At 43.2% G+C, this 27586-nt stretch overlaps 2 protein-coding genes across 4 annotated transcripts in view; both read right to left on the bottom strand.

Annotated features, from left to right (window-relative positions):
- Window positions 1-982: 982 nt before the first annotated feature.
- mgat1b (alpha-1,3-mannosyl-glycoprotein 2-beta-N-acetylglucosaminyltransferase b) lies at window positions 983-12780 on the bottom strand. Of its 2 annotated transcripts, none has more exons than XM_080788204.1 (3): window positions 12216-12780; window positions 6203-7514; window positions 983-2241 (listed from the first exon to the last, which is right to left on the bottom strand). In XM_080788204.1, exons 2-3 carry the CDS (start codon window positions 7082-7084, stop codon window positions 1540-1542), a joined length of 1584 nt encoding a protein of 527 aa, XP_080644330.1. In that variant the 5' UTR covers window positions 7085-7514; window positions 12216-12780; the 3' UTR covers window positions 983-1539. The 2 variants fall into 2 exon arrangements, with proteins under 2 accessions (XP_080644330.1, XP_080644331.1); XM_080788205.1 differs by lacking the exon at window positions 12216-12780 and adding an exon at window positions 10451-10543.
- Window positions 12781-13813: 1033 nt separating this feature from the next.
- vars2 (valyl-tRNA synthetase 2, mitochondrial) overlaps window positions 13814-27586 on the bottom strand; it is a 32044-nt gene continuing 18271 nt past the window's right edge. Inside the window, exons 18-30 of one of the 2 annotated variants that reach the window (XM_080788100.1) lie at window positions 27445-27538; window positions 27057-27127; window positions 25661-25786; window positions 24726-24830; window positions 23401-23469; window positions 23179-23257; window positions 22412-22542; window positions 20237-20389; window positions 19524-19838; window positions 18832-18943; window positions 17219-17409; window positions 15790-15939; window positions 13814-15153 (exon numbers count right to left, since the gene is read on the bottom strand). In XM_080788100.1, the coding sequence (XP_080644226.1) occupies window positions 15079-15153; window positions 15790-15939; window positions 17219-17409; window positions 18832-18943; window positions 19524-19838; window positions 20237-20389; window positions 22412-22542; window positions 23179-23257; window positions 23401-23469; window positions 24726-24830; window positions 25661-25786; window positions 27057-27127; window positions 27445-27538 (1671 nt within the window). In that variant the 3' untranslated portion in view covers window positions 13814-15078. The remainder of the gene's footprint in view (window positions 15154-15789; window positions 15940-17218; window positions 17410-18831; window positions 18944-19523; window positions 19839-20236; window positions 20390-22411; window positions 22543-23178; window positions 23258-23400; window positions 23470-24725; window positions 24831-25660; window positions 25787-27056; window positions 27128-27444; window positions 27539-27586) is intronic. The other variant, XM_080788101.1, reaches the window with a different exon arrangement.

The raw sequence follows: 27586 nt of genomic DNA, 5'->3' as shown, positions 1-27586 counted from the left end.
TTTTTTTTCCCAATTAAACTGAAAATTTTAATTCCAGTTAACTTTTGACAAGTTCCTTCACCTTGGGTGGAGTCTTGAACTGGAAATGCGGATTATTTAAATGACCACTTTTCAACCTATCTTCATATAATTAGTCCTCACTAATAATCATGATAAAATACCACAATTTTTTCCTACTCAGTCTGTGTCTCATAGGAGGGCTGTGGGCAGTTCAGAAACCCGTCCACCAGTGACATCGTTAGGCAGATTTTCTATTTTATTTACAAAAATGTTTAATTTGTATTACCGTGAGAACGATTTCAGCAACTTTTCAGGAATAGAAAACCCTGCAGTTTCTATTAGCTTGGATCCCCCATCGACGATGTGGGTGGGAGGTGGACGGGTTTCTGAACTGCCAACAGCCCTCCACCTATGAGCAGTAGTAGACCGAGTAGGAAAATAATTGTGCCATTTTATCATGATTATTACTGAGGACCTATTATGAAGATAGGTTTGAAAAGAGGTGAAGTGGTCCTTTGGGTAGAAGATGATGTAGTTCTATAGAACACTGCCACCTTCAGGAATGAATGTATAAAAGTAATTGTCATCAAATTATACTGGGCTACACCAAGAAGTTCAAGACATCAACATTGTAACAAATAGCAGACCTTCCAAGACCAGCTCGAGCCAAAGAACAAACCCTCGTAGTTCTTCTTGAGATTAATGTCTAGCTTCACATCACATTGTGCACTACACTGCAGTCAGGGCCCGGTGTTCATAAATCATCTTGGAACAGCAGCGCTGACCTCAGAACAGTCAGCGTGACTCTTGACATTCTAGCAGAGTTTTATCTGCTCACGTGACCTCTTCTGAACTGTGTTGTTAACAGCAGTACATTTCTAGAAGCTTGAAGGGCCTTGCAAACGTGAAGCGAGGAACGTAGGCGTTGTTGCCTGGATCAACACAGGTCTCCTCCAGGTCTGGATCAACACAGGTCTCCTCCAGGTCTGGATCAACACAGGTCTCCTCCAGGTCTGGATCAACACAGGTCTCCTCCAGGTCTGGATCAACACAGGTCTCCTCCAGGTCTGCTCAAGAGGGGTGCGACAACGCAAGCGTTAAAAAAATAAGCTAAACAGAATCCAGGTCTGGTGAGTCGCGGGCGTGTGCACGAAACGAGCACGCGCGCAACAAACTCACGGGACCACACTCACGTAAATACGCTTGCGTTGTCGCACCGCGACTGCTCCGCGCAAAAAACGCAGGTCTTATTGAAAATGAACTATAGGCGCGTTTTATCGCTCCCATTTGCAAGGCCCTTTATGAACACGACACAGGCCTCATGTCTGCAGTCATAAACAAGTGTTAAAAGAACGTTTTGCCCCATCACCAAAGATAATCTCCCCCAACCCTGCATCAGTTTTCCAAACTTTTAGTTAAAGTTCCTTCATTTTTACCGTGTTGTGTCTAACTACAGTATATTCTTTGGTTTTTGAAAAGGGTATTCCTCTTGTGTCTCGTCTCGTGTCCAGCGCCTCATATCTGTTAATCCCAGTACTCTCAGCTCCAGCTGGCGTCATACTGCGTCCACCCCTCTGGCGGGGCGAAAAAGACCCTTCGACCTCGCGACAGGAAACTGACGACGCCCCTGTAGCCCGTACGCGGAACCCCCGACTTCAAGTCGTCCATTACCCCGAGATTGCGAGCCAAGACCTTAAAACTGTCCCGGCTGGAATATTGCACCCGGAACGGACCCGCTCCCTTCAGACTCCCCCCTTGTTGTAGATCCTCCACTTTCACCAGAGGGGCACTGTAAACCTCCTTCACAAAGTCTTCGTCGTATTTCTCCTTTATCAAGTAAGACAAATCCCGTTTGGTAAAAGGCACAAAATCTGTGTTTAGCTTAATGTAGCGCAGGTACTGGTCAAAGAATTGACCTAAACTGACGCCCTTTCGTCCAAAAGTGATAGTTCTGGAGATCTCCGGTCGGATGCAGGAGCGTCCGTCGCGCTGCACCGGCTGACGCATCCAGTCGTCCCAGAAGGCGGCGGGCCATTTGGGCTCCAGCTCGGCCCACATCTCCTTGAGGAGCATCCAGCCCAGACCCGGGAAGAAGTCGGTTCTGTACAAGAGATCGGACCTTCCCGGATCCACCAGGGCGTCTCGGCCATTGTCATTCCAGGCAGACACGCACCACAGGCTAGGATCAGAGTGCAAGATAGGGTAGAGGGCTCTGAAATACTCAAAGAAATCAGGTGCCACCTGTGTGTGTGGGGAGAAGGGGAAAAAAAGAGAGAGGCGTCTATGAATCATGTTTAAAAAAAGGAGCACGTCACACTCTTTAACAATGAACATTTATCTCTGTCAAAACACACAGCCTAAGAGATTAGGCCAGTTGTGGTTAATCATATAATCAATCACAGACAACCATGAAGGAAAGAGCGATTAAGAAGGCTGAACAAATCCACTTCATGCCTAAGGAATGAAAACTGTGTTATCTGTTTTAGTGAACTTGACCTCTCAATTTCGTTCAAGGTGGAATGGATCAGCCAAAACAAACAGAACGTGAACGAGTTGTCCCTTAGTTGTCTGTGATCAAAAAAACAAACACTGTTATGTGAAAACAAGTAGAGGACAGTAACCAGAACCCCAATTCTTACAGGAAGGTCCATGAACTGATTAGTGTTAGTCTAGTTTTAGTCGACTAAATATCAGGATTTTAGTCTAGACTAAAATGTGTTTTGGCGGGCCTTGATGCCGTCGTAATGACTGTTTTTCACTTACTTTTTCATTCGTTTTTTCACTTGCTGAAAATAGGCTAGCCGATCTACAAGCCCACAGCGACACGTTGTGAGCTTGTAGATCTGCTATTTTCAGCATGTAACCAAGTGTAAAATGACTTCTACCGGATCTCTTGAACACTAGTCCCTTCCTAACATTTTAGTCTAGTTTTTATTTGTTGACGAAATTGTCAGTATATTTAGTCTTAGTTTTAGTCATCATGGCTTAGTTTTAATTTAGTTTCCATTTAGTTTTCCTCAGTGAAAAAAAAGGTAGTCGACGAAAAAGAAAATAGTTTTAGTCAACGAAATCAACACTGGTTTAGACACAGGAAACGGAGAGAGTGACATGAAGTAAATAGTCTGGCCGGGTTGGGATTGGAACCAGGGACTTATGGTCCATGTAGGATTGGAACCAGGGACTTATGGTCCATGTAGGATTGGAACCAGGGACTTATGGTCCATGTAGGATTGGAACCAGGGACTTATGGTCCATGTAGGATTGGAACCAGGGACTCATGGTCCATGTAGGATTGGAACCAGGGACTCATGGTCCATGTAGGATTGGAACCAGGGACTCATGGTCCATGTAGGATTGGAACCAGGGACTCATGGTCCATGTAGGATTGGAACCAGGGACTTATGGTCCATGTAGGATTGGAACCAGGGACTCATGGTCCATGTAGGATTGGAACCAGGGACTCATGGTCCATGTGGGATGTGCCCTAACCTAACCGCTATCAGGTGGCCGTGTTGGGATTGGAACCAGGGACTCATGGTCCATGTGGGATGTGCCCTAACCGCTATCAGGTGGCCCAGATCTTTTTTTGGACGATTGGGCAACTGTATTTATTTATTTCTTTAGCTAGTTTCCCCTATCCAATGTTTACACAGATGGGAATTTTGCTTGCTATGGGCGGGAACCCCATTAGGTGTTTTAAAGCATTATGTTATGCTTTAGTTATTGAAAAATAGCAGATCTACAAGCTCGTAGCGTGGCACCGAGTGCCACGCTACGAGCTTGTAGATCTGCTATTTTTGAATGATCGTGAAAATGTGGCGCAAATCTTTGAATATATGTTCTTTCAGAGCGAACGTTTTCAACTCATATCTTTGCTTCTGGGAGGGTCCCTGGAGCAACATATTTTCAGATGGGGGTCGGTGGCCTATTATATATACATTTTGGGGTCCTTGACATGAAATATTAAGCACAACTGATATTAGAAACATAGGTTTTTCATGAAAAAATACATTTTTTAAAATGTCGACGTCAGGCCTAAATGGGTTAACCACACTCAACCTGCTGTCCCTTGTCATTAAAAGGTGAACATTTTCCTAAATGTTACATTTTCTATCAAAAAATAGCAGATGTACAAGCTCACCAGCTTGTAGATTTGATAATGCTGTATTATACCAAGTATAAAACTGGTCTCAAGTGGTTAATTAATTTGCATAGGCACTTCTGCTGCAGCCTTTTCTGTGTAGAGCCCATAGGCTAATTATTTAATTAATCACTCAAATGTGCTCATCTGAAAATGCAAACTAGCTGTCCACTCTGAATTATAATTATATGAATTATACATGGATACAACAAGCACATTCTCCACTATACCTTCCTTTACAAACAAACACCCAACAGGTTTATTTATGCATGCATCATGCTACCAAAAACTCTTCTATGTTCACTACTCAGTAGTGTTGTTTTTGGCAGCAAATTTACATTTTAGTTTTAGTTCAGTCTCTTGAATAGTTTTCATTTAGTTTTAATAGTCACCACATTTTAGTCACCTGTAATGTTTTAGAGTTAGTCTAGTTTAATAGACTAAATATCATAAGATTTTAGTCGACTAAATCTACAGTTGATTTAGTCGACTAAAATGTATTTTGGCGGGCCTTGGCGGGGCTATTTTCAGCATGCAACCAAGTGTAAAATGACTTATTCTGATCTCTTGTCCACTAGTCCCTTCCTAACAGTTTTTGTTGACGAAATTGTCAGTATATTTAGTCTTAGTTTTAGTCACCATAGCTTAGTTTTAATTTAGTTTCCATTTAGTTTGTCAGTGGAAAAAGGTAGTCGACGAACATTTTTCGTCTTTGCTTTAGTCGAGGAAATCAACACTGCTACTCTGGCTTTTAGAGTACACCCAGAGTTTGACTTGGAGAGCAATGCTTCAAACTGCAACATAATTACGCAGTATGAATAGGTTGGTGCTGCACAACTTTTTTTTCTCCTTCTTTTTAGATCAAGAAATCATTAAACAAAATCGAGAAAGAAAAATGATTCTGTGCCAACAAACGTGGGAACATTACAGGACCAACTCCAGTCATTATTAACCTCAAATATCAAATTGAGCCCAGATGTAATTACACCTCTTCAATTAAAAGGGCCATTTAAATCTACGGAAAATGCTGAGCAGTCTACAATGTAGCAGTGTCATTTCTGCCAGTGCTGCCCTGTAGGGCCTGGTATGAACTAAAGTAGACACAAGCCTTGATGCTTTACTTAACCCATTTTGGACGGGAACGCCTTTTGGCGTTTTAAACATTGTTATACTTGAGCTATTTTTTAAAAACTGTGGCGCAATCTTTGAGCTAAAGTTTTGAACACTCTTAGCATCTGGGAGGTCCCTGGAGCAACATATTTTCAGATGGGGAGGGGGGGGGGGGTCAGTGGCCAATTACATATATTTTGGGGGGTCCTTGACATGAAAATGTTTGAGAAAGAAACATGGGGTTTTTCAGAAAAGTGTCAGGATTTAGAAGGCATTTGTAGAATCGTCCTTAGGTCTAAATGAGTTAAGGGAAAGAGTTATTGATTTGATACCAGACATAGTAAATAGATTAACCTGGACCAATCAAATATGTTGGGGGGGGGGGGGGGGGGGGGACATGCAAGACCTGGAACAGGAACCACAGCTCAACAGGTTACAGGATGTTGCTTCAGACTTGGATGACATACGATATGTTGTTCCTATGGATTAGTCATTGGCATATGTTCTGTATAGGCATTGTACAGAACATAACCCATTTAGACTCTGAGGACATTCTTAAAAATGTCTTCTTAAATCTTAACAGTTTTCTGCAAAACCTCATGTTTTTATGTCAGTGGTTCTCAAACATCCCCCCCCCCCTCATCTGAAAATATGTTGTTCCATGGTTGTTCGTTCTGAAATATGTATTCAAAAGGGTTACGCCACATGTTCATGATTTAAAAAAAATAGCAGGTCTACGAGCTTGTAGATCTGCTATTAATACAATGCTTAAAACACCAAAAGGGGTTCCTGCCCAGAATGGGGTTAAAGGCCCAATCCATGTTATTCCTTCCTATCAAGACTTCAGGCAATGACCTCCCGAGTCCTACTACCAAGAGAATATGTCTCCACTGCTATGTATTATCATGTAACACATTAGTTTGTATCACAGATTGGGCTCTTTTACCGTACCTCCAAGTCATCCTCCACAATGACCACCGAAGAATAGGAGAAGGTGTTGAAGACCTGGTTGAGAGCCCAGCGGTAATGTCTCGAGATCTTGTAGTAGCCCTGGAACTTCCTGTGCTCCGGCCGCACCCCGATGTCCGACAGGTCCGGTTGGCTGATGTGTCTCACCTGGTCTCCGTACGAGCCAATCACGCGGGCCGTCTCGGCGTGGCCACAGTCCTGGCTGACTATGATGGGATGGAGTTCGGGGGAGGGACGATACTGAATCAACCTATCGAGGCTCCGTTTCACCGTCACTCGGTCGCAGGCGATGACCAATATGGGGATGACGACTTGAGGAGTGCCGTCGTCTGTGACCTCCGAATTATTCTCCTGAATGGTCTCTTCTTTGACCCCCCCGCCCTCTTTCTTTTCAAACGTTGAATCTGGAACCGTTGTAGGGAACAGTGTATTATGTTTTAATTCAGTTTGGTCCCCATTATCGTCTACATGGTCTTTGAGGGGAGTTGAAGGCTCCAGGGGCTGTTTGACACCCTCTGGTTTCCGCTCCCCCTTCACGCCGCCACCTCCCGTCTCTCTCTTCCCCAGGTCTTTGCGTTGCGCCCACAGTGACCTGTGGCTCTCAATCTGCTTCAGCAGATTCTTCTGGTTCTCCAGCTCCACCTCCACCTCCTCCGCCAATCGGATCACCTCCCCTGCCAGGTTGGCACTGCCTCCTCTCCCTTTGGCCACGCCCCACTCCTCTTTCCCGCCCGGCTCGGCTCCGCCACCTTCGCCATGGCGCCCGATGGGAGGTCGCCCCCAGAGATAAAGCAGAAGTAAAGCATTCCAGGCAACAAATAGGAAAGCTCCACACAAGATAAAAGAACCTTTCTTGCGAACCATGGCCCAAATGACAACCAAAGGAGGGTGGGGGGTTGAGGAAATGGCTACAGGTAGGGAATGAGCACTTATAAACAAGAACACAATTCCCACAAGCCAGGGATCCCCAGAATCACAGATGAGGGATAGGCGAAAACATCCAAGTAGGAATCTGATAGTCCAAAATCACATTCTTGTCATTAGTAAATGTGGCATCGCTCCGTCTTAGGTCCAAATGCCACGGGGATATGAGGGTACCAGTTGAGTCCTAGGAGCACACGGCTGTTCATGGACCCATGCAAATACTCCATGAAATACCACAGAAACTTGACCAATGACGTTTCCAAAGGGGACGCAGGAACGCATCGGATTAGAACAGAAGAAAGGTTGTTAAGTGAGGGCTACTTTGGGGTGAGGGAATGTGAATCCTCGAGGTTATCCTTTTGCCGTCCTCCTGCAAACAGAGAAGAGGAAATTAGCCGAACAATAAATTAAGCATTCTTGTTGTTAAATGTTTCCTGGACAGCCGAAACAAAGATGGACTCAGCTGGACGAGAAATAGCATTCTACACACTATCCTAAAATGTGCCTGAGGAGCAGACAGGATTTCCTTCTCTTCTCCACAGGACATGTAACCTTAAAAAGGACACAAAATCAACATCGGTTTATTCGCCGAAATTGACCTATCAAAGATATAACCAAGATAGTTTAAATGTTACACAACAATTATAATGTATACTGTATAATCTAGTCGAGAGTACAGTAGTGTGTCTATATACTGTATCTTTAAGTGCTCTGTGTCTCTTAAGAGGGTGGTCGATAATCTGAGATTACAGTAATGTCATTCAGGTGATTTGGGAACTAAATTTTCACAACACATGCTACATTATACGAACTCCACACAATGGCTAAACAGAGGCTGACGTCTAGAAAGTGCCCTGTGCTGTGCCTCTTGTGCGACTCTGCGAGTGAGTCAGATTTGACATCACCAATAATTGTTTTTGCTATCCACAGCCCGCCTGGGACTGTAAATTGTATCGTCTCTAATAGTGAGCATTGGTGAGGACCCATATATGGAGCTGAAGTTGAAGGACGGCAAAGCTTTTGCATTAACTTAGCTGTGCAGCCACCATAAAATGTCTACTGATCAAATGACATCTATCCGTGAAGAAAGCAACTGGGAACGATTCTACAAATGTCTTCTAAATCATGACATTTTTCTGAAATGTTTCTATGTCAGTGGACATAATTGTAATTGGCCGCCGACCCCCATCTGAAAATATGTTGTTCCAGGGACCTCACAGAAGCAAAGATTTGAGTTAAAAACTTTGGCTCTGAAGAGAATATATATATTCAATGATGTGCCACATTTTCGTGATTTTTCAAAAATAGCAGACCTACAAGCTCGTAGCGCGGCACTGATCTGCTATTTTTCAATAGCTAAAGTATAACATAATGCTTAAAACACCAAAAGGGGTTTCCGCCCAGAATGGGTTAAATAGGATAGTATAAGAACAATAAATATTTTTGATGTTCTGTTATTTTGCCTTAGCGAACATTACTCACTATTATCCCCTTGAGACATCACAGATTAGCATTTTGGTTGTGGTTTTATAACGACTAGACCGGCTGTAGAGCACAGAGTCGGTAACGATGGAAGTTGGGAGATCCATGCCCCACCCGGCTATGCAATACCCGTTGTACCCGTGTCAGAGTACCACCCATCTGTCTGTGTCCCTTTTATGCCCATACATGGAGATTTCTGTATCCCTGTGTCCCTTTATTCCTATATATGGAGTTCTGTCACTGTGCCCAAATCTGAAGTGTTGTGATGTCAGAACAGGCCAGCTCCATATATGGCGAACGGTTCTCGATTTATGTGGATTACAGACGTACGTACAGTACGTACCCAGAGAATAATAGGCTAGATGTGAACAGAGATCGGGAAATTCTCTACCTGAGTGGCATTTCTGAGTAAAGTTCGTAGGGCGTTGCTCTACAATCCATAGCACATGGGAAGTGAATTTGAGGTTTGAATGAAGTCTACTCTGCATGGTAAAACTGGCCTGCGCCAGTTGACATTCTCAAAGTGAGCTGAAACATTAATCTGGCAAGAGGTCAGGGACCTTCAACGCTTCGCCTTGCGTCTGCCAATACTTAAATCCGTCAACTGTCAACAATCAAAGTTCACCTCCTGAGAGATAAAGAGACATAGGCAAATTTCCCAACTTGCCAAACAGGACTGTGGTCACACACTCCCATAGACAATGCTATGCCTTCAAGACAAAATGTCTTTGAAAAGCCTTAGTTTTTAGAAAACAAAGCCACTATCAAGTATCAGTCATGCATGTTTGTCTGGACGAAACGGTATCCTGAACTTATCTTATTATGTGTTGTTGCAGACTGAAAGAAGTAACTGAGTTAGGGATGTTAATAGTTAATCTCTAATCGATTAATCGCCGTTAAGACATTTGTCAATTAAACTTAACAGTTAATAATAACTAATCGTAATTAATCGAAAATGATGCGGTTCCATCATTGGGTGGTTTTCTGTGAATGTAAATGCTGTCTGCGCTCGCGTGGCAGAGGAAACTAATGAACTATCGAAACTAATTGACAATGAACTATTAATGCATTAATTGATAATTCACATCCCTAAACTGAGTGAGGGTTGTAGGAGGAGCTCACTTTATCTCTTCTACAGAAGATTGTAAACAGGAGAGACGTCTAAACCAATTACTGGTGATAAATACAGGCTAATTATAGTCTTCCAAGCATATCCTAGGTTTTTTCTCTACTAAGGCCTACTTAGTAATGGATTACTTACTTTGCCCAGATGGCTAAGCACAACTTTATATACACTATACACATACAAGTGTAATAGTGAAGTTAATTCAGCATCTAGGCTGAAATGTGTCAAACCTCGCCCACATAGTGTGAAAGACCAGAAAATCTGGAATGACAGGCTACTATGGACACTTGCTTTGATAGACCCATCCTTCACCTAATATTACCTTTCTTGACAAAACAAACAAACATGCCACAGTACACAGTCTAAAAGTACAGCTACTGCACACTACTATGCATTTAAACTGCACTAAACACTGCACACTAAAACCCTGCTAAGGTAGGAAACTGTGAAAGAAATAATAATAAGGTGGTGGGGGGAGGAATCAAAGACACAGTGGCACAGCTGAGTTTTTACACACAGAAGAAGTCCTTAAGATTATGGAGTGAGAAGGGGAAAAAAGGAGCAGAAACAACACAACATACATCCAAGTCAGAAGAGGGAAAATAAGCTGTCTGTCTAGGATGATTCACAAGTAGGTAAGACGCCTGATGTACGTACCCACTCCCCAGTCTATATTAAGTCATAAAAAGATCAGTTACCTGAACAGCAAGCAGCCTAAAGACGAGCGCTCCCTCACGTCCCTGTCTGTCTATGTTTCAACACTTAGTACAGTAGACCTACGGACAAGAGCCGACTGTGAAAATGGGAGGGAAGACAGGCGGAGAGTGGGAGGGAATTGTTGCTCTGGGTCTTTTGGAGAAACACTCTGCTGCCAGCTGAAACTATTCTTCTTTAACCCCCTCCTCCCTCCCTGACAGACGTGTAGGCCCCTGGTAGGATAAAATGCACACAGGACAGGGCAGCAGACAGACTGCCACAGACTGTAACGTGGCATTATCACATCAAATACTAGTATATGTGCTATTTTGTGATGTTTGTGTGGCGTTACTGCTCCCCCCCCCCCTCCTTTTGATGGCTCGATTCTACTTAATGTCTTCTAAATCATGATTTTTCTGAAAAACTGTCAGTGGTTCTCAAACTTTTTCATGCCAAGGACCCCAAAAATTATATGCATTTGGCCTCCGACCCCAATCTGAAAATATGTTGTTCCAGGGACCGCCCCCAGAAGCAAAGATTTTAGTTAAAAATGTTCGCTCTGAAAGAATATATATTCCAGATTTGCGCCACGTTTTCACGATAAAAAAAAGAAATAGCAGACCTACAAGCTCGTATGAGCTTGTAGATCTGCTATTTTTCAATAGCTAAAGTACAACATAACATAATGCTTAAAACACCAAAAAGGGTTCCCGCCAGAATGAGTTAACAACTTTCAACACGGCATCCCTATTTTCGGGCATGTCATTGTATGTGAAAGTACACTGGACATTTTTGTTTAAGTATAAAATATTGGGCTTAGAAGTTAATTAATGCCAATGGTTTGTGTGTTTTTGTAATATACCTTGAATACATTTTTGTTTTGTCAGTTCAATTTATTTTCCTCATGATACATGATTATGTCATAATTTTATTGAGTGACTAGATTAGATGGACCTTGATCAGTATCAGTCCCAAGGGAAATTCAGTGTCATAGGCTATAAAACAAAGATACAGCACAGCTAACTGAGCTAAGCATAGAGAACAAGTACAGTTTGACAGCAGTATAGTATAGTAACAAAATGGGTGGTAATAATAATAATAATAATAATAATAATAATGTAAATGACAGTTAGTTATAAAGACGTCAGTAATTATAAAATCAAATTTGAATAAATGTCAGCACTTTCTACAGCACAATATTAAAATATCACAGTAACATGTATGGGAAAGGTTAGACCAGACATGGCAGTCAATTCGTTAAGAATGTCTGGATACAATTAAACATCAGTGAACTTGATACAGAAGTAAATGAAAAGCAGGCTTGTTTCTTACATCCGTGTTGGTTTGTACAATCAAAGACAGGCAGTCGTGGCATCATGGTTCATTCATTAAAAAAATAAAAATAAAAAATCTACTCGTAATTCAAATTACCTAATAATAATTAAACTAGCATTAGTTGGCTAGCTCTACTTGGATTAACACAGGCTAAACCTCTAGCTAACATTAGCTAAATTGCTGTCATCATCAGGACAAATTTAAAAAATACAATAGTCCACATTTAGTAAACCCCTTAAACTGCTGTTATTTCTGGCAGGACTGCAACATTTGTGAGGGTAGCAGCATGAATAACATCAGTCTTAGCTTACTGGCTAACGTACCATATAGCTAGGCTAGCTAGCACTTCTCATTCATAACACACACACACACACACACACACACACACTGACTGCATGGATTTACTAAAAGGTAGCACGGTTTTCCACTCACCCTTTTCCATTGCTTTCTGTCAGACATGCATGCTGTTGGTTGCATGTTGAGAGGAAGCTGATGTGCATCATGCAGATGATGCAGACGTTACAGTATAAATGTCAACCCTGATGTTGTCAGTCTCACATTCACTACTACACACCATTCTCTGTCTGTTGTTCCTGCTTTCATGCTGATCAGCTTTCACGTCCACCTCTGGTTCCTCATTATTTATATCTCACTTAGTTTCTGTTCCCCCACATCGACCTAAACTGTCCAGTCTAGCTAATGTGACGATCGCTCTGTTTGTCTTCATTGATTCTGTCATCAACTTGTATCTCCATAGATATATATAAGCCACTGTGTGTGGACTCTGGGCTCAGCGCATCTGTAGACGTGTTGTTAGCAGTGTGTTCGGTCTCCTCTCCATCCATCCAGCAGTCTGGGAGTATATATATTTATTCTAGAGGTGTTTATAGCAGTGTGTTCGGTCTCCTCCTCTCCATCCATCCAGCAATCTGGGAGTATTATATTTAGAGTCTCTCAGTCTCATGATGCATGGGTTGACTTGACGGCATTTTTCATGACAGTCCACACACTTCCGGATTGATTTATTAATTTATCCAAAAATGTTCCATCTCCTCCTTGTTTTACTACAACTTTTTTCTGACAAAGCGGCTGAATTGCAGCGATTCCAATACGATAATCAAATAGGAGTTAGGATTTAATTACCTATATTTTGAAGGTATCGTATCGTCATCAGCTGTTGCTATGGGAAACGGTAAAAAGCCGTTACAGCAGTTAATGTGCTGTCGACTTCCTTAATCCTCATAGTTGGTGAGCTGCTATCTATCCAGATCTCGGAACACACCGGGTGGGTGTGTGTGTGTGTGTGTGTGTGTGTGTGACTGTGTGCTGACGAGCCACAGTGGGATTATAACAAAAACTGCTGCAGAGGAGCCATGTATCTACCGAATGTATAAGCAGTGGTTCCCAAAGTGGGGTCCGGGGACCCCCAGGGGTCCTTGAGGGAGTCCCAGGGGGGTCCCCATCTAAATGATAGTTTGGAACCAAATTGACCCGTAGGCCTATGGGTCTGTAACTCTGAGAGTGTACAAATGGATCCGTACACTCTCAGAGTTAAATTATAACATTGACATTTTTACAATATAAATTGGGGGTCCCAGAGATAGAAATGCCATTAAATGCCAGTAAAAAATCTTCTCTTATGGGGTCTCTGGCATGTCTCTTCAAATGGGGGTCGACCGCAGGGCTAATTATAGTGTCAATTTGGGGGTCCTTGACATGAAAAAGTTTGGGAACCACTGATGTATACTATAGTAGCCTACAAGTATTACACTGCTCCGTGCTCCAGCTCCACGGAGACTTCTGTGGTGCAGTCAGTCCGAAGAAGAGAGATAAGAATAGGAGTAGGACAATACAAACAAAACGATAAACTAGGACAACAAGAACAACTCAGTCTCACTGTCAGTCACAACAACAGGAGGGAGTGGAAAACTCAACTGTACAACTAAATTATAAAAACAGCTGCACACATGCCATTTAATAGCATACATTTACAATTACAACATGCATAAATAATTTGTAGAAGGGCCAATAAGGCACAGCCTAGCTGTGATAGCTGGCATACATATTAGGTAATACTAAATCACATTATTACATAGCTTATTATAGTAATATATGAATATAAATTCCTTTTTTCCTTTATTTCCTTTATTCCTTTATTTCTCCTCTTTCGTGTGATGGATTTTTTTCAGCACACCATTTCTGGTGGAGAGGCATCCAGCCTATGAAAATAATCATAAATAAATAAAAATGTTCATCCTGTGAACATAAGGTCTCAAAAAGTCCTGTTGTATCAGAAGAAACCATATTCGACAGCCAAATTATGATTTTTTTTAAGTGTAAGCATGTCAAATTGTTGGTTTCAGCTGCTCAACCAAGTTCCAACTGGCCAAAGAGGTCTTGTTGTTAAAGTGAACCCTAGGGCCACTGGCCATTTCTCTATGATAAGATAGCAAATGGGCTATTTATACATTCTAAAGTTCAAGGCTGAAGTGATAATCATGTGGAGACAGAATGTCTAGGTGACTTTTACCTTCTAGGCCAGGGCAATCTGAGAACCCATCGTGACAAAATAAAGGAAAAACTAAAAAAGCGCCCTCTTTTCCTTGAATTGATGTTGTCTGTTGACAGAGTCAGTCAACAGTCTGTCTCAAGAGACTAAAGGCCAGGGTGTCAACTGACCGAGCCCATGCCTCCACGATGTATTCATGTATTTAGCCTATACTAGCCAACTGAATGTCTGGTTGTGTGGGTCACTCGTCTCCCGGACACCGTCAGGCCGTTGGGTAGCTATGCGGCTGTTTCTGTACTCTGCAAAAAATGGACCTGAACATCTCCTATCTGCCTGCCTCTGTACACAGAGAACACTTGGAAATATACCACACAGTCCCATTGTCTTTGTCATGGCCGCGGGAAGATATTTACAGTAAGAGGTGCTGAATGTGCGGGCGTGCGGCAAAATGCGTGTACAGTGCGTGTACAGTAAAAGTGGCTTTTACTTTCCCTCTCCACACGCATGAGGAAACTGACAGGCAATTAACCAGCATAAGGCACCGATACTGTGATACAGCATATTTATTAGGCCTAGTAACAGAAATCTGTTTTGATTCAAACGTATTATTTCCCCCCCTGTCCGAGGGGGGGCTGTGCCTGGGGGGGGGGGGGGTGCTCCAGCACCCCCTCCCCCACCCCCCAGCACCCCTACTTCCCTCAGCCATGGTCTTTGTGGTCCAATCTCTTCATCAGTTTCAGCTCTGATGTCATCTAGGGAAACATCCAGTGAATGTCCGTTTCTAAATCACTGCTGTCTGGGTCCCTGCAGTGACATTAGCTGGTCCTCAATGGTTTTCAACTCCTGCTCCAAAGCTGCGATCTGAAAAGGCCCAAGTTTTAGAATGAGCAAATATACTGCGTTTTTATGTATCAATTTATATAGCACTTTAAACGCCTTAGAAACGTCAGTGTGTGTAAGCTCGCTGCTACACAACTTGTGTTTTGTTTGTTGCGATTGTTGCAAGTATGTGAGAATTATCACATTCCATGCTAGAAGGTTTTCTTACCTTTATTTGTAGTTGTTACATCCCCACCAAAGAGGTCCAGGTGTTATTTTGTGCAAAAGTGCATTATTGGCCATTTCCCCTAATATAAGCCCTCAATGGGGGTTGGGTTTTTGTGCCAATTCGCTAATTTCCATCGAAATAAGTAGTGAAGTGTGCCGCTTGGGATCATATTTACATTATGAATAGAGGATATATACAAAAAAGAAAATAAGATTTTTGAGCTATGGAAATAAGCGAATTAGTACAACGCCCCATTCAATTCAATTCATTGAGGGCTTATATTAGGGGAAATAGCCAATAATGCACTTTTGCACAAAATAACACCTGGACCTCTTTGGTGGGGACGTAACAACTACAAATAAAGGTAAGAAAGCCTTCTAGCATGGAATTCTCCTCTAATAAGGCCTTGGAGAGTTGATTCCACCCACCCAGCCGTTCCCTTTGTTCACCTTGTTCTTCATGTCCTGCCTCACACGCTCCGGGACATTCTCCAAGTATCCTGGGACTCGGGTTCGAGAGAGGGATTCCTCCAGCTTGGGAAGGAGCCTCTCTTTGCGCTGGGACAGCCGAAGGACGTGTCTGTCTACATTCATTACAGTCTAGTGGGGGGACATACAGTACAGTACAGTATACAATTCAGTGTTGTTTTCGTCGACTAATACTATGACGGAAAATGTCCGTCGACTACCTTTTTTCACTGACAAAAACGAAATAAAAACTAAGCCATGATGACTAAAACTATGACAAAATATACTGACAATTTCGTCAACAAATATAAACTAGACTAAAATGTTAGGAAGGGACTAGTGGAGAAGAGATCCAGTATACGTCATTTTACACTTTGTTGCATGCTGAAAATGCTGATCTACAAGCATACCAGCTATTTTCAGAAAGTGTAAAGACAGTCATTACAACGGCATCAAGGCCCGCCAAAATACATTTTAGTCGACTAAATAAACTGTAGATTTAGTCAACTAAAATCTTATGACATTTAGTCGACTAAAACTAGACTAACACCAAGACATTCCAGGTGATACAATTTGAATACAGTACAGACAAAAACATTCAACTAATCCACATTGTTGTTGTACTGATTATCAATCTCCCATCTCTCTCTCTTCAAGTCACAGATAACATTCCATCCAGCCAATCACAGAGTGCATTGTACAACACAATCAGTGAGTTCAACCAGCAGCACTGCTCGTCCAATCGGTGTGTTGAAGTGTCCCTGGCCTGGACGCCAAGACTCGCGGCAGACAGATATTGATCAGAAAATGTATTTGAGGAAAATAAAATTGTTTCGAAAAACGTCCGCACACCTAGAATCAAAACATCGAACAAGTACACATCAACAAAACGTTGCTTCTTCTTTAAATAAATGGGTGCTCCGTGAACCGTGCAGTTCGTAAATAGGAAAAACTGTATAATCCAAAAAGGGTTCACATACTTTCAAGTATCAGCTGCTGATTCGCTACAGTTGTGGAGTTAGTTTGTGCCAGACCCATACTTCTCTATGTGGTAATAAATTCACTGACCTACTTTCGTGTTACTTTGCATTGAGGTACTTTGCATTGTCCTGCATTTGTGGGGAAACCATATCCAATCCACTGCCCTATCACATACAGTAGGCCTAGCAGTATGTCTATACAATGATGTTAGTGTGTACTTTATATGGTATCAGGTACGGTTGCCCATAATCCATCTCGCCCTCGATTTATTTTCCATGTCAACCTCACGCCGACCGCTCAGTGTTCTTATATTCTTTATTTTGTTTTACTGAGAATAATGTTAGAAATAAGTTTAGGGTTAGGCATATGAACATTAAGGTGTAGCTGACATGAGTTACCTGAACGTTAAGGTGTAGCTGACATGAGTTACCTGAACATTAAGATGTAGCTGACACGAGTGGTCCACCACGCCCACTATGCACCCTTTAGTGGGAGGGGCTGTGAAGCCGTCGGCTTCCTGTGGACAGTGGGTGTAGAGGTTGGAGGTACGACTTAAGGTCTGAACAGCCGAGCCGTAGTGACGGAGTGTCTGTGCTTGGTCGGGGGAACAGACTACCCACACTGAGGAACAGAGTATAAGAATGACAATTTGTTAGAAAATAGCTTTTCGTGTCTGAAATGTAAAACCAGAAATATGTGAAAAATACATGTGCTCAATTCGTTTATAATAATAGCTGTTACAGGGTGTAACAGCTAATGTTTGTTGGCGGTGGTGGGTAGAGTGGCCGGATGGTAACCGCAAGGTTGCCAGTTCGATCCCGGGCTTCCCCAGTTAGTGTCGAAGTGTCCTTGAGCAAGACTCTGAACCCCAAATTGCTCCTGATGTGCTGGTTGGTGCCTTGCATGGTTTCCGCCGCCAATCGGTGTATGAATGGGTGAATGTAATGCACAATCTATGTAAAGCAGGTGCTATATAAATGCACCATTTACCATTTACAGCTAACATTACTTTTCTGTGTAATGATTCTATTACACAGTAAATGCATTCAGAGGATTTTATAATGTACCATTACCGTGTGTAGGTATTCCACTGCACTCTGACTAACTGCTGCATTGTCCTAGTGGTCTATAAAACATTAGTATGAGAAAAGTCTATTTAGTCTACAGCTATTGAAAACACAAAATGTTTTCGGCCGTAGTTTCACACAACGATGAAGGCCTGGTGGAAAATGTCTTGCGTTATGGCATATAGACCAGCTCAGTGGCCTTGTGGTTGGACTAGAGTGTCCGCTCTGAGACTGGAGGTCGGAGTTACCGATTCCTCGGCCAGATCATACCAAAGACTCTGAGAAATGGGACCCAGTGCCTCCCTGCTTGGCACTCAGCATCAAGGGTTGGATTGGGGTACATTAAGTCCCTGTGACATACTAGCTAGTCATGTCCAGGGGGTGCACTTGTAAACCAAGCTGCCTCGCGGTATAGAAACAGGAGATAGGCATCCTGCTGGGCCTCGCAGCTCGGCAAGGCTCACTTATATTGAATAGTTAAACTCCGACCTTTAGTTAAACAAGACCTTTATGAGTTTGACCCTTTTCCTTTATACAGCTGTGTATCCGTTACCCCTGCAGTTTTCAAAACACCCAGCTACCTTACAGAGATTAAAATAGTGTGCATTTTGCATCCCAAAACACAGTTTATAGTTAAGGGACGCAATAAAACAACGACCTCTGCATCCACGGGATGCACTACTGTCCTACTGTACTGTTCTTTTATTCTAGTTTATTTTGCTAGCTTTAGTTATAATAATCATTTCTTCTTCTGTTTTCTACATGAATATAACCACACCATGCTCTATATGTAAAGTGTCTTGAGCCACTTTAATACATTTGAATTGAATTATAACCACATAAAATGAAATGGGAGTTAAATTTGTAACTGACGTTGTTGAAGTGGGACTCATGAAATGTCCCTGGGACTCATCTAAAAGACCATCCCTGCATCCTGGGACTCCTATTTACATCACTGATCTTAGGACAAACTTACTGTCAGGCTTCTCTTTGGTCATGCCACACTGGGCTCGCAGGGACCTGGCGACTCTGACCACGTCCTGTACGAGAGTAAAATCTCTTTCCTCTTCAGGGAAATGCCAGTGTGCCTGGAACGATGGAACGGTTGAAAAAACAGAGTCAGACAAAGGAATGGAGGAAGGGAGGGGGGATTGGGAAAAGAAAGAACATTTGAAAATAAAATACAAATAACCCCAGGACTCACATTACTTACTAATGTCAAATCACAGTGATGATATAAACATGGACACAACTATATCAATCTTTCTCATATTTGGACACTTTTTGGTGTTTTAAGCATTATGTTACACTTTAGCTATTGAAAAATATCAGATCTACAAGCTCATAGTGCGGCACCAAGTGCTGCACTACGAGCTTGTAGATCTGATATTTTTGAAAAATCTTGAAAAGGTGGCGCAAATCTTTGAATATATATTCTTTCAGAGCGAACTTTTTTAACTAAAATTTTAGCTTCTGGGGGTCCCCCTGGAACTACATATTTTCAGATGGGGGTCTGCGGCCAAATACATATTCTTTTGGGTCCTTGACATGAAAATGTTTGAGAACGACTAACATGGGGTTTTTCAGAAAACTGTATACCCAAAGGTATTTGGGTTAATTACTAAAGTGTCTTTATTTCTAAAGTGAATATGCCTCACGGTCTCCTACCAGCTGAGAGGACGTTGGGTAAGGTTGCAAACACAAGCTGTCGGTGGCGTTGTCGTCGGCCTCGCTAACGAACGGGCGGAGCCTCTGCCACAGCTCCTCGGTGAGGAAGGGCATGACGGGCGAGAGCAGGGCCAGAGAGACGGACACACAGTGGTACAGAACGCTCCTGGCCACCTGCCCCTCCCCCTCGCTGTGCCCCGTACGCGTCTGGCTCGCTGCCACCTGCTGCCCCTCCCGCTCGCTGCTGTGCCCCGGCGTACACATCTGGCTCGCTGCCCCGGAATCCTGCTGGCTCAGCAGAGGCTTTATGCACTCCTACAGCACCAATAAGCACAGAGAAAGAGAGAGAGGTGTACAAGATTGTAAAATAAACTGAATTTGTTTAGAGTTTCGTGCTTGGTGAAGCATGCCTCACATTCACACTTCACACACAGGGCAGAGGAAGCTATGCAAGGCGCCAACCATGCCCGTAGGGAGCAGTCTGGGGTCCGGCGTCTCGCTCAAGGACACGTCACACGTGTACTAGTGCCAGAGATCGAGACAGGAACCTTCCGGTTTCCAGATGACCTCCTGAGTCACAGACTCTCACACTCTCACATACAAACTCACACTCACACAAGCTCCCAACCTTGTACATCGGCTATTTTCACCAGCAACAAAACGAGTCAAAAAGAGTCAGGCTTTACAAAGCCGTGGTCCTCTCTGACTCTCACCAAGTAAACGTCGCAGAGATTGTGCACCCAGAAAGAATGGACGGCGGACGTGACCATGTGGAGCTCATATGCCTCGAAGCCTTGCTCACACTGTCGGACGGTGCTGTAGAGTCTGGAACACACCCACCGGTCCAGGCTGCTCACAGGAGACGTCTGAAAGAAGTGGAAGGGTACAGTAAATCAGTGGTTACCAAAGTTACCAAATGGACCTGTACGCTCTCAGAGTTAAATTAGCATTGATTTTACAATATAAATTGGAGGTCCCAGAGATAGAAATGCCATTAAATTGGGGGGTCCGTAGACGAATCCCTTGGCACTATCATCTCTGCTCACAATATATCCTATCACTGCTACGCCGATGACACACAACTGTTTCTATCCTTCCCCCCCTCTGCCACTCAGGTGGAAGAGCGCATCACCGCATGCCTGGCTGACATCTCACAGTGGATGTCCTCCAACCACCTCAAACTGAACCCAGACAAGACTGAGCTTCTCTTCTTCCCAGCTAAGTCCTGCCCTATGCGGGAGCTAACTATCTCCATAGACAACGCCCTGGTAACGTCTGTCCCAACAGCCAGGAATCTTGGTGTTGTCCTGGACAGTCAGCTCTCGTTCAAAACTCACATCACAGCTGTCACTCGATCCTGTAGGTTCACACTCTATAACATACGACGAATTAGACCGTTCCTCACCCAGGAATCAGCCCAGCTCCTAATCCAGACAACAGTCTTGTCAAAACTTGACTATTGTAACTCCCTCCTTACTGGCCTACCAGCATGTGCACTTAAGCCTCTCCAGCTGATCCAAAATGCTGCAGCTCGCTTGGTCTTCAACCAGCCAAAATTCTCACATGTCTCCCCCCTGCTCCGCTCCCTCCACTGGCTCCCGGTCGCTGCCCGCACAGAATACAAAACCCTGATGCTGGCATTCAAAGCAACCAAAGGTATGGCTCCCCCATATCTTGCAAGTATGATCGAACCCTACAAACCCTCCCGCTCACTCAGATCAGCCAACGCAGGGAAGCTGGAAGTACCCTCACTAAAAACGCCGGGACAACGCTCCACACGTCCCAAACTCTTCTCCCTTCTGGCTCCAAAACTGTGGAATGCACTTCCCATTGCAGTCAGAACTGCAGCATCACTCCCAATCTTCCGCCGTAGTCTGAAAACCCACCTTTTCAGACTCCATCATGGCCCATAGCACTTACCCCACCCCCTTAGATAGCAATTCTAGTAGTCATAGCACGTCATAGTACATATGTGTAGCATAGTAGTATAGATGTATAGCTTATATGTATAGTTTCATTATAGATATTCCACTGTTACTTTCTTAGCTACGCATGTTTCATGATAAATGTCTTTATGTGATGTATTCCCATGCTTTTGTTCTTGCTTAATGTAAGTCGCTCTGGATTAAGAGCGTCTGCTAAATGCCTAAATTGTAAATTGTAATTGTAAATTGAATGCACGTCAAACTGGGGGTCCTTGAAATTAAACCGGGTTGAGAATCACTGCTAGAGCCGTAAAAATCTTCTCTTATGGAGGTCCCTGCTGTATCTTCGCAAATGGGGGGTCCTCTGGTTAATAAATGTCAATTTGGGGGTCCTTGACATGAAAAAGTTTGGGAACCACTGCAGTAAATAATGAGCGGTCAGATGGGTGGACCACGAACACTTTCAAGAGCTTGGGAACCTGTTTTATTTCAATCAAGACTAAACCATTGTGTGTTGTTGTTTTTTACATCTGTGTATATCCTGTATTCATTTAGTTTATCATAGTGGATGTTAATATTAGAAATTACTGTATAATATACTTACTTTATTTGTTTATTTAGACGGGACAATGCATAATATTAATAAATGGACACTACATAAATGCAATGTGAATACAGCGCATTTCATGCACTATATTTAGTGTATCCTAAGTTTTTAGCATAAACCTTTTGCGTACTGATATTAAATTCTGAGCATGCAATCTGATTGAAATACACCCTGTTGTACAACAGCAAGCAGAAGAAGAAGCTCATTCGTCAAAGAAAAATATGCCGTGTCATTTTGAGTACCGGTATAAATGTTTGAAGAAATGAACAGATAGATACATCATGTCATTCTGAGTACCGGTATAATAAATGTCTGAGTAAATAACCAGACGGTTGTCTTTGTTCAGGCTCCATTACCTCTGCCAGCACGCTCGGCTCTGTCCCGTCGTCGGCCAACACTCCCAGTGTGAACCTCACCGTCTGCCACATCTTGTTGCAGAAGTGCCTGCAGCTCAGCACCTGAGACACCGACAGACTGATGTCCTCTCCTGGGGATGAGTCACACCCGTGAATTAGCCCATTTAGGCCTAACGTCGACATTTAAAACAAATATTTTTAAAATGTATTTTTTTCTGAAAAACCTCATGTTTCTGTATCAGTGGTTCTCAATATTTCATGTCAACGACCCCAAAAATCATATGTAATTGGCCGCTGACCCCCATCTGGAAATATGTAGTTACAGGGACGTCCCCAGAAGCAAAGATTTGAGTTAAAAACGTTCGCTCTGAAAGAATATATATTCAAAGGTTTGCGCCACATTTTCGTGATTTTTCAAAAATAGCAGACCTACAAGCTTGTAGGTCATAAAGTGATTTGAAATTAAATGACATTCTGGCGTCTCCGTGAGATAAGGTTTTAGAGTACTGGTTCTCAAAGTGCCAGTCCAGAGGGTCCTTGAGAGGTCGCCCCCCCTCCCCAGCTAAACGATTGAGTTATAGGAACCAAACCTTGGAGCCAAACGGCCCCGTTAAAAGTCTAACTCAAAAGCAAATGGAACCAATGGACCTGGTAATGGTTCCATTTGCACACTCGTGGCTCATGGGGTTCCAGGGTCTAGTAGTGCGTAACAAACTAGGGGTCTTTTAAATGAAAAAAAAGGCTTGAGAACCACTGGGTCTACTCACCCTGTGCCTTGTAAGAGCATAGAGCAAAGCGCAGGGCATCCGTCCCACACTCTGGTATCCCCTTAGGGAAGTCTTTCTTCTGTGGACAGGGAGATGAGGCAGAGAGAGAGAGAGAGATGGAGTAGATGTAATGAAGTACACTCGGTCAGGCAGAACCGCCACAAATTACTGATGGGGTACAGACAGACAGCGATAGTGGCAGAAGGCAAGAAGGGGGCTAACCTGCGCTTCCATGGCAACTGTGGTCTCCCTCGGGTCAGTGTTCCCCTGCCTGACTTTCTCTTGAAGACTCTGTGGCAGACACAGGACAATAAGCAGGACACATTTTATGACCAGGTGGTATTTATCTTCTCCTTGAGCGGGGTGGGGGGTGAATCACAGAGGATCAGGGGCATCAAACGCTTTGTTTCCCTGAGAGCTTCTTTTGTTAGATTTGCTGTAAAAGGCACTGATGCATGCTATCCGCCTGTTCTATCCTAGAGCAAAGATAGTGTCGCTGTTGGGTGGAAAGCTCCAGTGAAAACCATATAACTTTTCAAGAAATTGAGAAAAGAACGTTGTGTTCCAATGTAGTTGTACATGCGATTGTTAATACTTTCCATTGGTTAAATATTTATAGAACCCACAGACAGACTTCATTCTCACTTTCCAATTTGTCAAAAACAGCTAAAACAGATCTACAAAGTTTAAAGCGCTGCAAGAACACCTCACGCAACATTTTAAGCTTGTAGATCGGCTATTTTAGCTACTTTTGTACAGCACTCTTTGCACGCCGAAGTAGGGCATTCGTTTACAACAATGAACAAACACATCAAAAGGTTTTTCAATTTGGAGATACAAGGTTTCCTGCCACGACAGCAGCAACATGAAAGACAGGACATTGAAGTGTGTGAGTGTGTGTGTGTGTGTGTGTGTGTGTGTGTGTGTGTGTGTGTGTGTGTGTGTAGCCTGTAGTTTCATAGGGCCCTATCTGAAGCTATGGAATTTCTGTTGAGCCAAAGTGTTGTGCAAGGAAGCATAAATCAGCCTTAACCCATTTAGACCTAATTCTACAAATGTCTTCTAAATTCTGACAGTTTTCTGTTTCTATGTCAATATTTCTCAAACTATTTCATGTCAAGGACTTCCAAAGATATATGTAATTGGCCGCCGACCTCCATCTGAAAATATGTTGTTCCAGGAACCCCTCAGAAGCAAAGATTTGAGTTAAAAACGTTTGCTTGAAAGAATATATTCAAACATTTGGGCCACATTTTCACGATCTTTCAAAAATAGCAGACCTATAGCAGAAAAATAGCAGACCTGTAGATCTGCTATTTTTCAATAGCTAAAGTATAATATAATGCTTAAAACACCAAAAGGGGTTCCCGGAACTTCCCGCCCAAAATGGGTTAACGTGAAGCCACTAGCCAGAACAAGCTGATCAATTCTGTGACAGTATAGCCTCCTTCCTTCCAGCAGTCCAAGACGATTTAGTGGCCGGGCTGCCCCTTCGATGTGATAAATAATAGTGAGTCATAAAAAGGTTGAGCCCACAGGCCGCGTACCTCCAGAGAGATGCCAGAGATGATGTCTAAAGGGTCAATGACGTTCCCCAGAGATTTGCTCATTTTCCTTCCATGTTTATCTCTCACCAGAGAATGGAGGAGCACCTGAGAAAGAGAGAGAGAGAGAGATAGAGAGAGAGAGAGAGAGAGAGAGAGAGAGAGAGAGAGAGAGACAGACAAACACAGACGACAGGGAGTTTACGAAGTGAGTCAGTGTGACCTGACCATGTTCTGCTTCGGTGATTTGAATTTGAGGTTTTTGCCGTTCAAATATGTTCACACTGGCAGCCCAAATATTTTTATTTTTGGCCAATCCAGATTGGAATCAAATGTTTAATCAAGTCTGTACAGACAAAAAAAAACCCCATGGAAACTCAATTTTGCAAATCAAATTTGAATCACGTTGTTCGAAATGCAATTCTGATTTCTAAAGACGTGTCTCTGTCTGTTCCCGGATCCATACTTCATTGTACATACGCGTCCGTTCAACGGAAATAGCCGATCTACAACCTCACAAGGCGTTGCCCACATATTGTGAACTAGTAGAGAAGACTGGGAGGAGACCCCGGGGCAGACCAAGGCGCAGATGGAGGGATTACATCCACTCACTGGCCTTGGAACACCTCGGGATCCCCCAGGAGGAAGTCACTAATGTTGCTCTGGACTCGAGAGGGAATGTCTGGATCTCTCTGGTGGAGCTGTTTCCCCCCGCGACCCGACTACGGATAAGCGGTTGAAGATGGATGGATGGATAGAAGACTATTAGCGAGTTGCATTACTCGTGCCCATGTCGGTGCCACACCAACCAAAGGAAAGAAGCCACCCACATGTCTGAATAAACAATTCTGAATCCGATAAACTTCCAAAAAAACAGTGTGTGAGTAACAGTCAGTCCTAAAGATTGTACGCTGCATGTATGACGAAACCAAATGTACCTGTTTGAAGGGCAACTGGCCAGTCAGCTCTGTACCCAGCATCACCATCCGTGCCACCCAGAAGAAGATGAGGTCACTTCCCGTCTCCAAAACGGAGTTAGGGTAGTGCTTCTGGAAGTCGCTAGTCTGTGGAAAAGAGTGTAGTTAAAAGTGTAGTTAATAGTTGTACAAAGAGTGACTTACATGATCAGTACTTGAGTCAAAGTATAGATACTCCAACAGGCACGTGCAGAGTGTTGGAGAGGCCAGGGGGCTGAAATCCCATAAGAGGGCACTTTTGGCCCAAAATTGAGAGCTTGTAGATCAGCTATTTTCGGGGCACAACCCTGCACTCTTTAGCTAGTGGAGATGTGGTGTGTAACGACATGGATTTCGAAACAAATTAGTTCAATGCAAAATGCTGCATTCAAGTTCAGCATACTTCGGAAAAAGAAAAATAAATCTCCTGAATGCTGCCTTCCGGTATGGCATGGATAGGAGAGGAGGGGCATGTGCATTTCTTTCACCATGTAGCAAATGCTGCATTCATGGTCTGGAGAGGGCAGTTGTTTTACAGACGGGTAAAAGGGTGGGGCTGAAGCCCCCTTTGATGTCTATGTGTGCACACGTCCATGTACTCCTGGTTAAATATTACTCAACTACTAAGTTGGTACTTGAATTAAAGTTGCTTTTAAAAAACATTAAAATGCATTTTTGTTTTTTTATAACAATGCATTGCTGTATTAAAATTATGTCATTTTCCAAAACGATTTTCAAAACAAATAAATAGGTAAAATAAACAGATCTACAAATGTATAGATGTGCTATTTTCCTCACTATATTTGAAATAGGGCTTGTACTTTTCCCCCTTCCAAGAACTGTAGTCTGTCTTTGAAATATAGTAAGTAGAGTGAAGTATCCAAAAATAATATTATATTTATATTAGAATACATTTGCGCGACTGTAAAGACGAAACCGAAGTGGGGAGCAGACCAGTATCCACTTCCGCTTTATATTTTACTCATGACAGCTCTTCCGGCCACCTCCTATGGTTGAGTGGGGAACATACTGTAGAACCTTTTTTGGTCGAGTGCAGAGCCATAGTGGGGAACATAAAACCTTTTTATGGTTGAGCGGGGAACATAGAACCTTTTTTAAGTGGGGAACATAGAACCTCTTTTTAGTTGAGCGGGGAACATAGAACCTTTTTTGGGGGGCGGAAGGAGTGGGGAACATACTGTAGAACCTGGGGAACATAGAACCTGGGGAACATATTAGGGATGATCCTCTCTTCCGTTGCTCCAGACTGTATGAAAGAAAGCATTTGGAAATTGCGAGAGTCAACCACAGTCTGGCAACGCGAGACTAGGGTGGGCTCTTGAGCTGATGAAACGACAACAGGGAGAAGGTCCAGTACCTGCTGTGGCCAGCCCAGCATGGCGAAGGGGAAAAGGCCCGACGAGAACCACGTATCCAACACATCAGAGTCTAGTGAGTAGACATAAAGAGATGCAACATTAGTGTCAATGCTCATTAATGTAATCAAGCCTATAAATTCTTCCTGTACTGTAAATAAATGCCTGTTTTCCTGCAAATGTTATGAAACTCTTTAGACATACTGTATATAGGCTACCGTAAACCTTACTCCTACCTACCGACTTACATAAAACATTATTAAACGTGGTTAAAAGTGTAAAATAAGCAGTTAATGGTGACGGGTGCAGACGAGGAGAAGTGGTCAGGAGGTGCACGCACATCCCAGGTTAAATCAAGGGGTTCAGGTGCAATATGAGGACCCGCCCTACCCTGAGTCAAGGTCACAGAGTCGGCCGATACTCCATATTTCGCAGCAGCTCTCTGCCTGGCCTCCTCCTCACTCCGACCCCACACCCACAGCTCCTGCCAGGGACACAGACCAGACACAGTGTGGGTTATCACCCACAGATC

The sequence above is a fragment of the Protomyctophum bolini genome (genome assembly GCF_963924005.1).
Source record: "Protomyctophum bolini genome assembly, chromosome: 17".
NCBI classification, from domain to species: Eukaryota; Metazoa; Chordata; class Actinopteri; order Myctophiformes; family Myctophidae; genus Protomyctophum; species Protomyctophum bolini.
This window is presented reverse-complemented; position numbering and strand designations above follow the sequence as displayed.

What these genes read in the sequence shown, in the direction of transcription:
- mgat1b (XM_080788204.1), bottom strand. Translation starts at nt 7,084, where the DNA reads ATGGTTCGCAAGAAAGGTTCTTTTATCTTGTGTGGAGCTTTCCTATTT. An exon ending in TTGTGGAGGATGACTTGGAG is followed by an intron (nt 2,242 to 6,202) that starts GTACGGTAAAAG and finishes CCACACACACAG; the next exon opens with GTGGCACCTGATTTCTTTGA.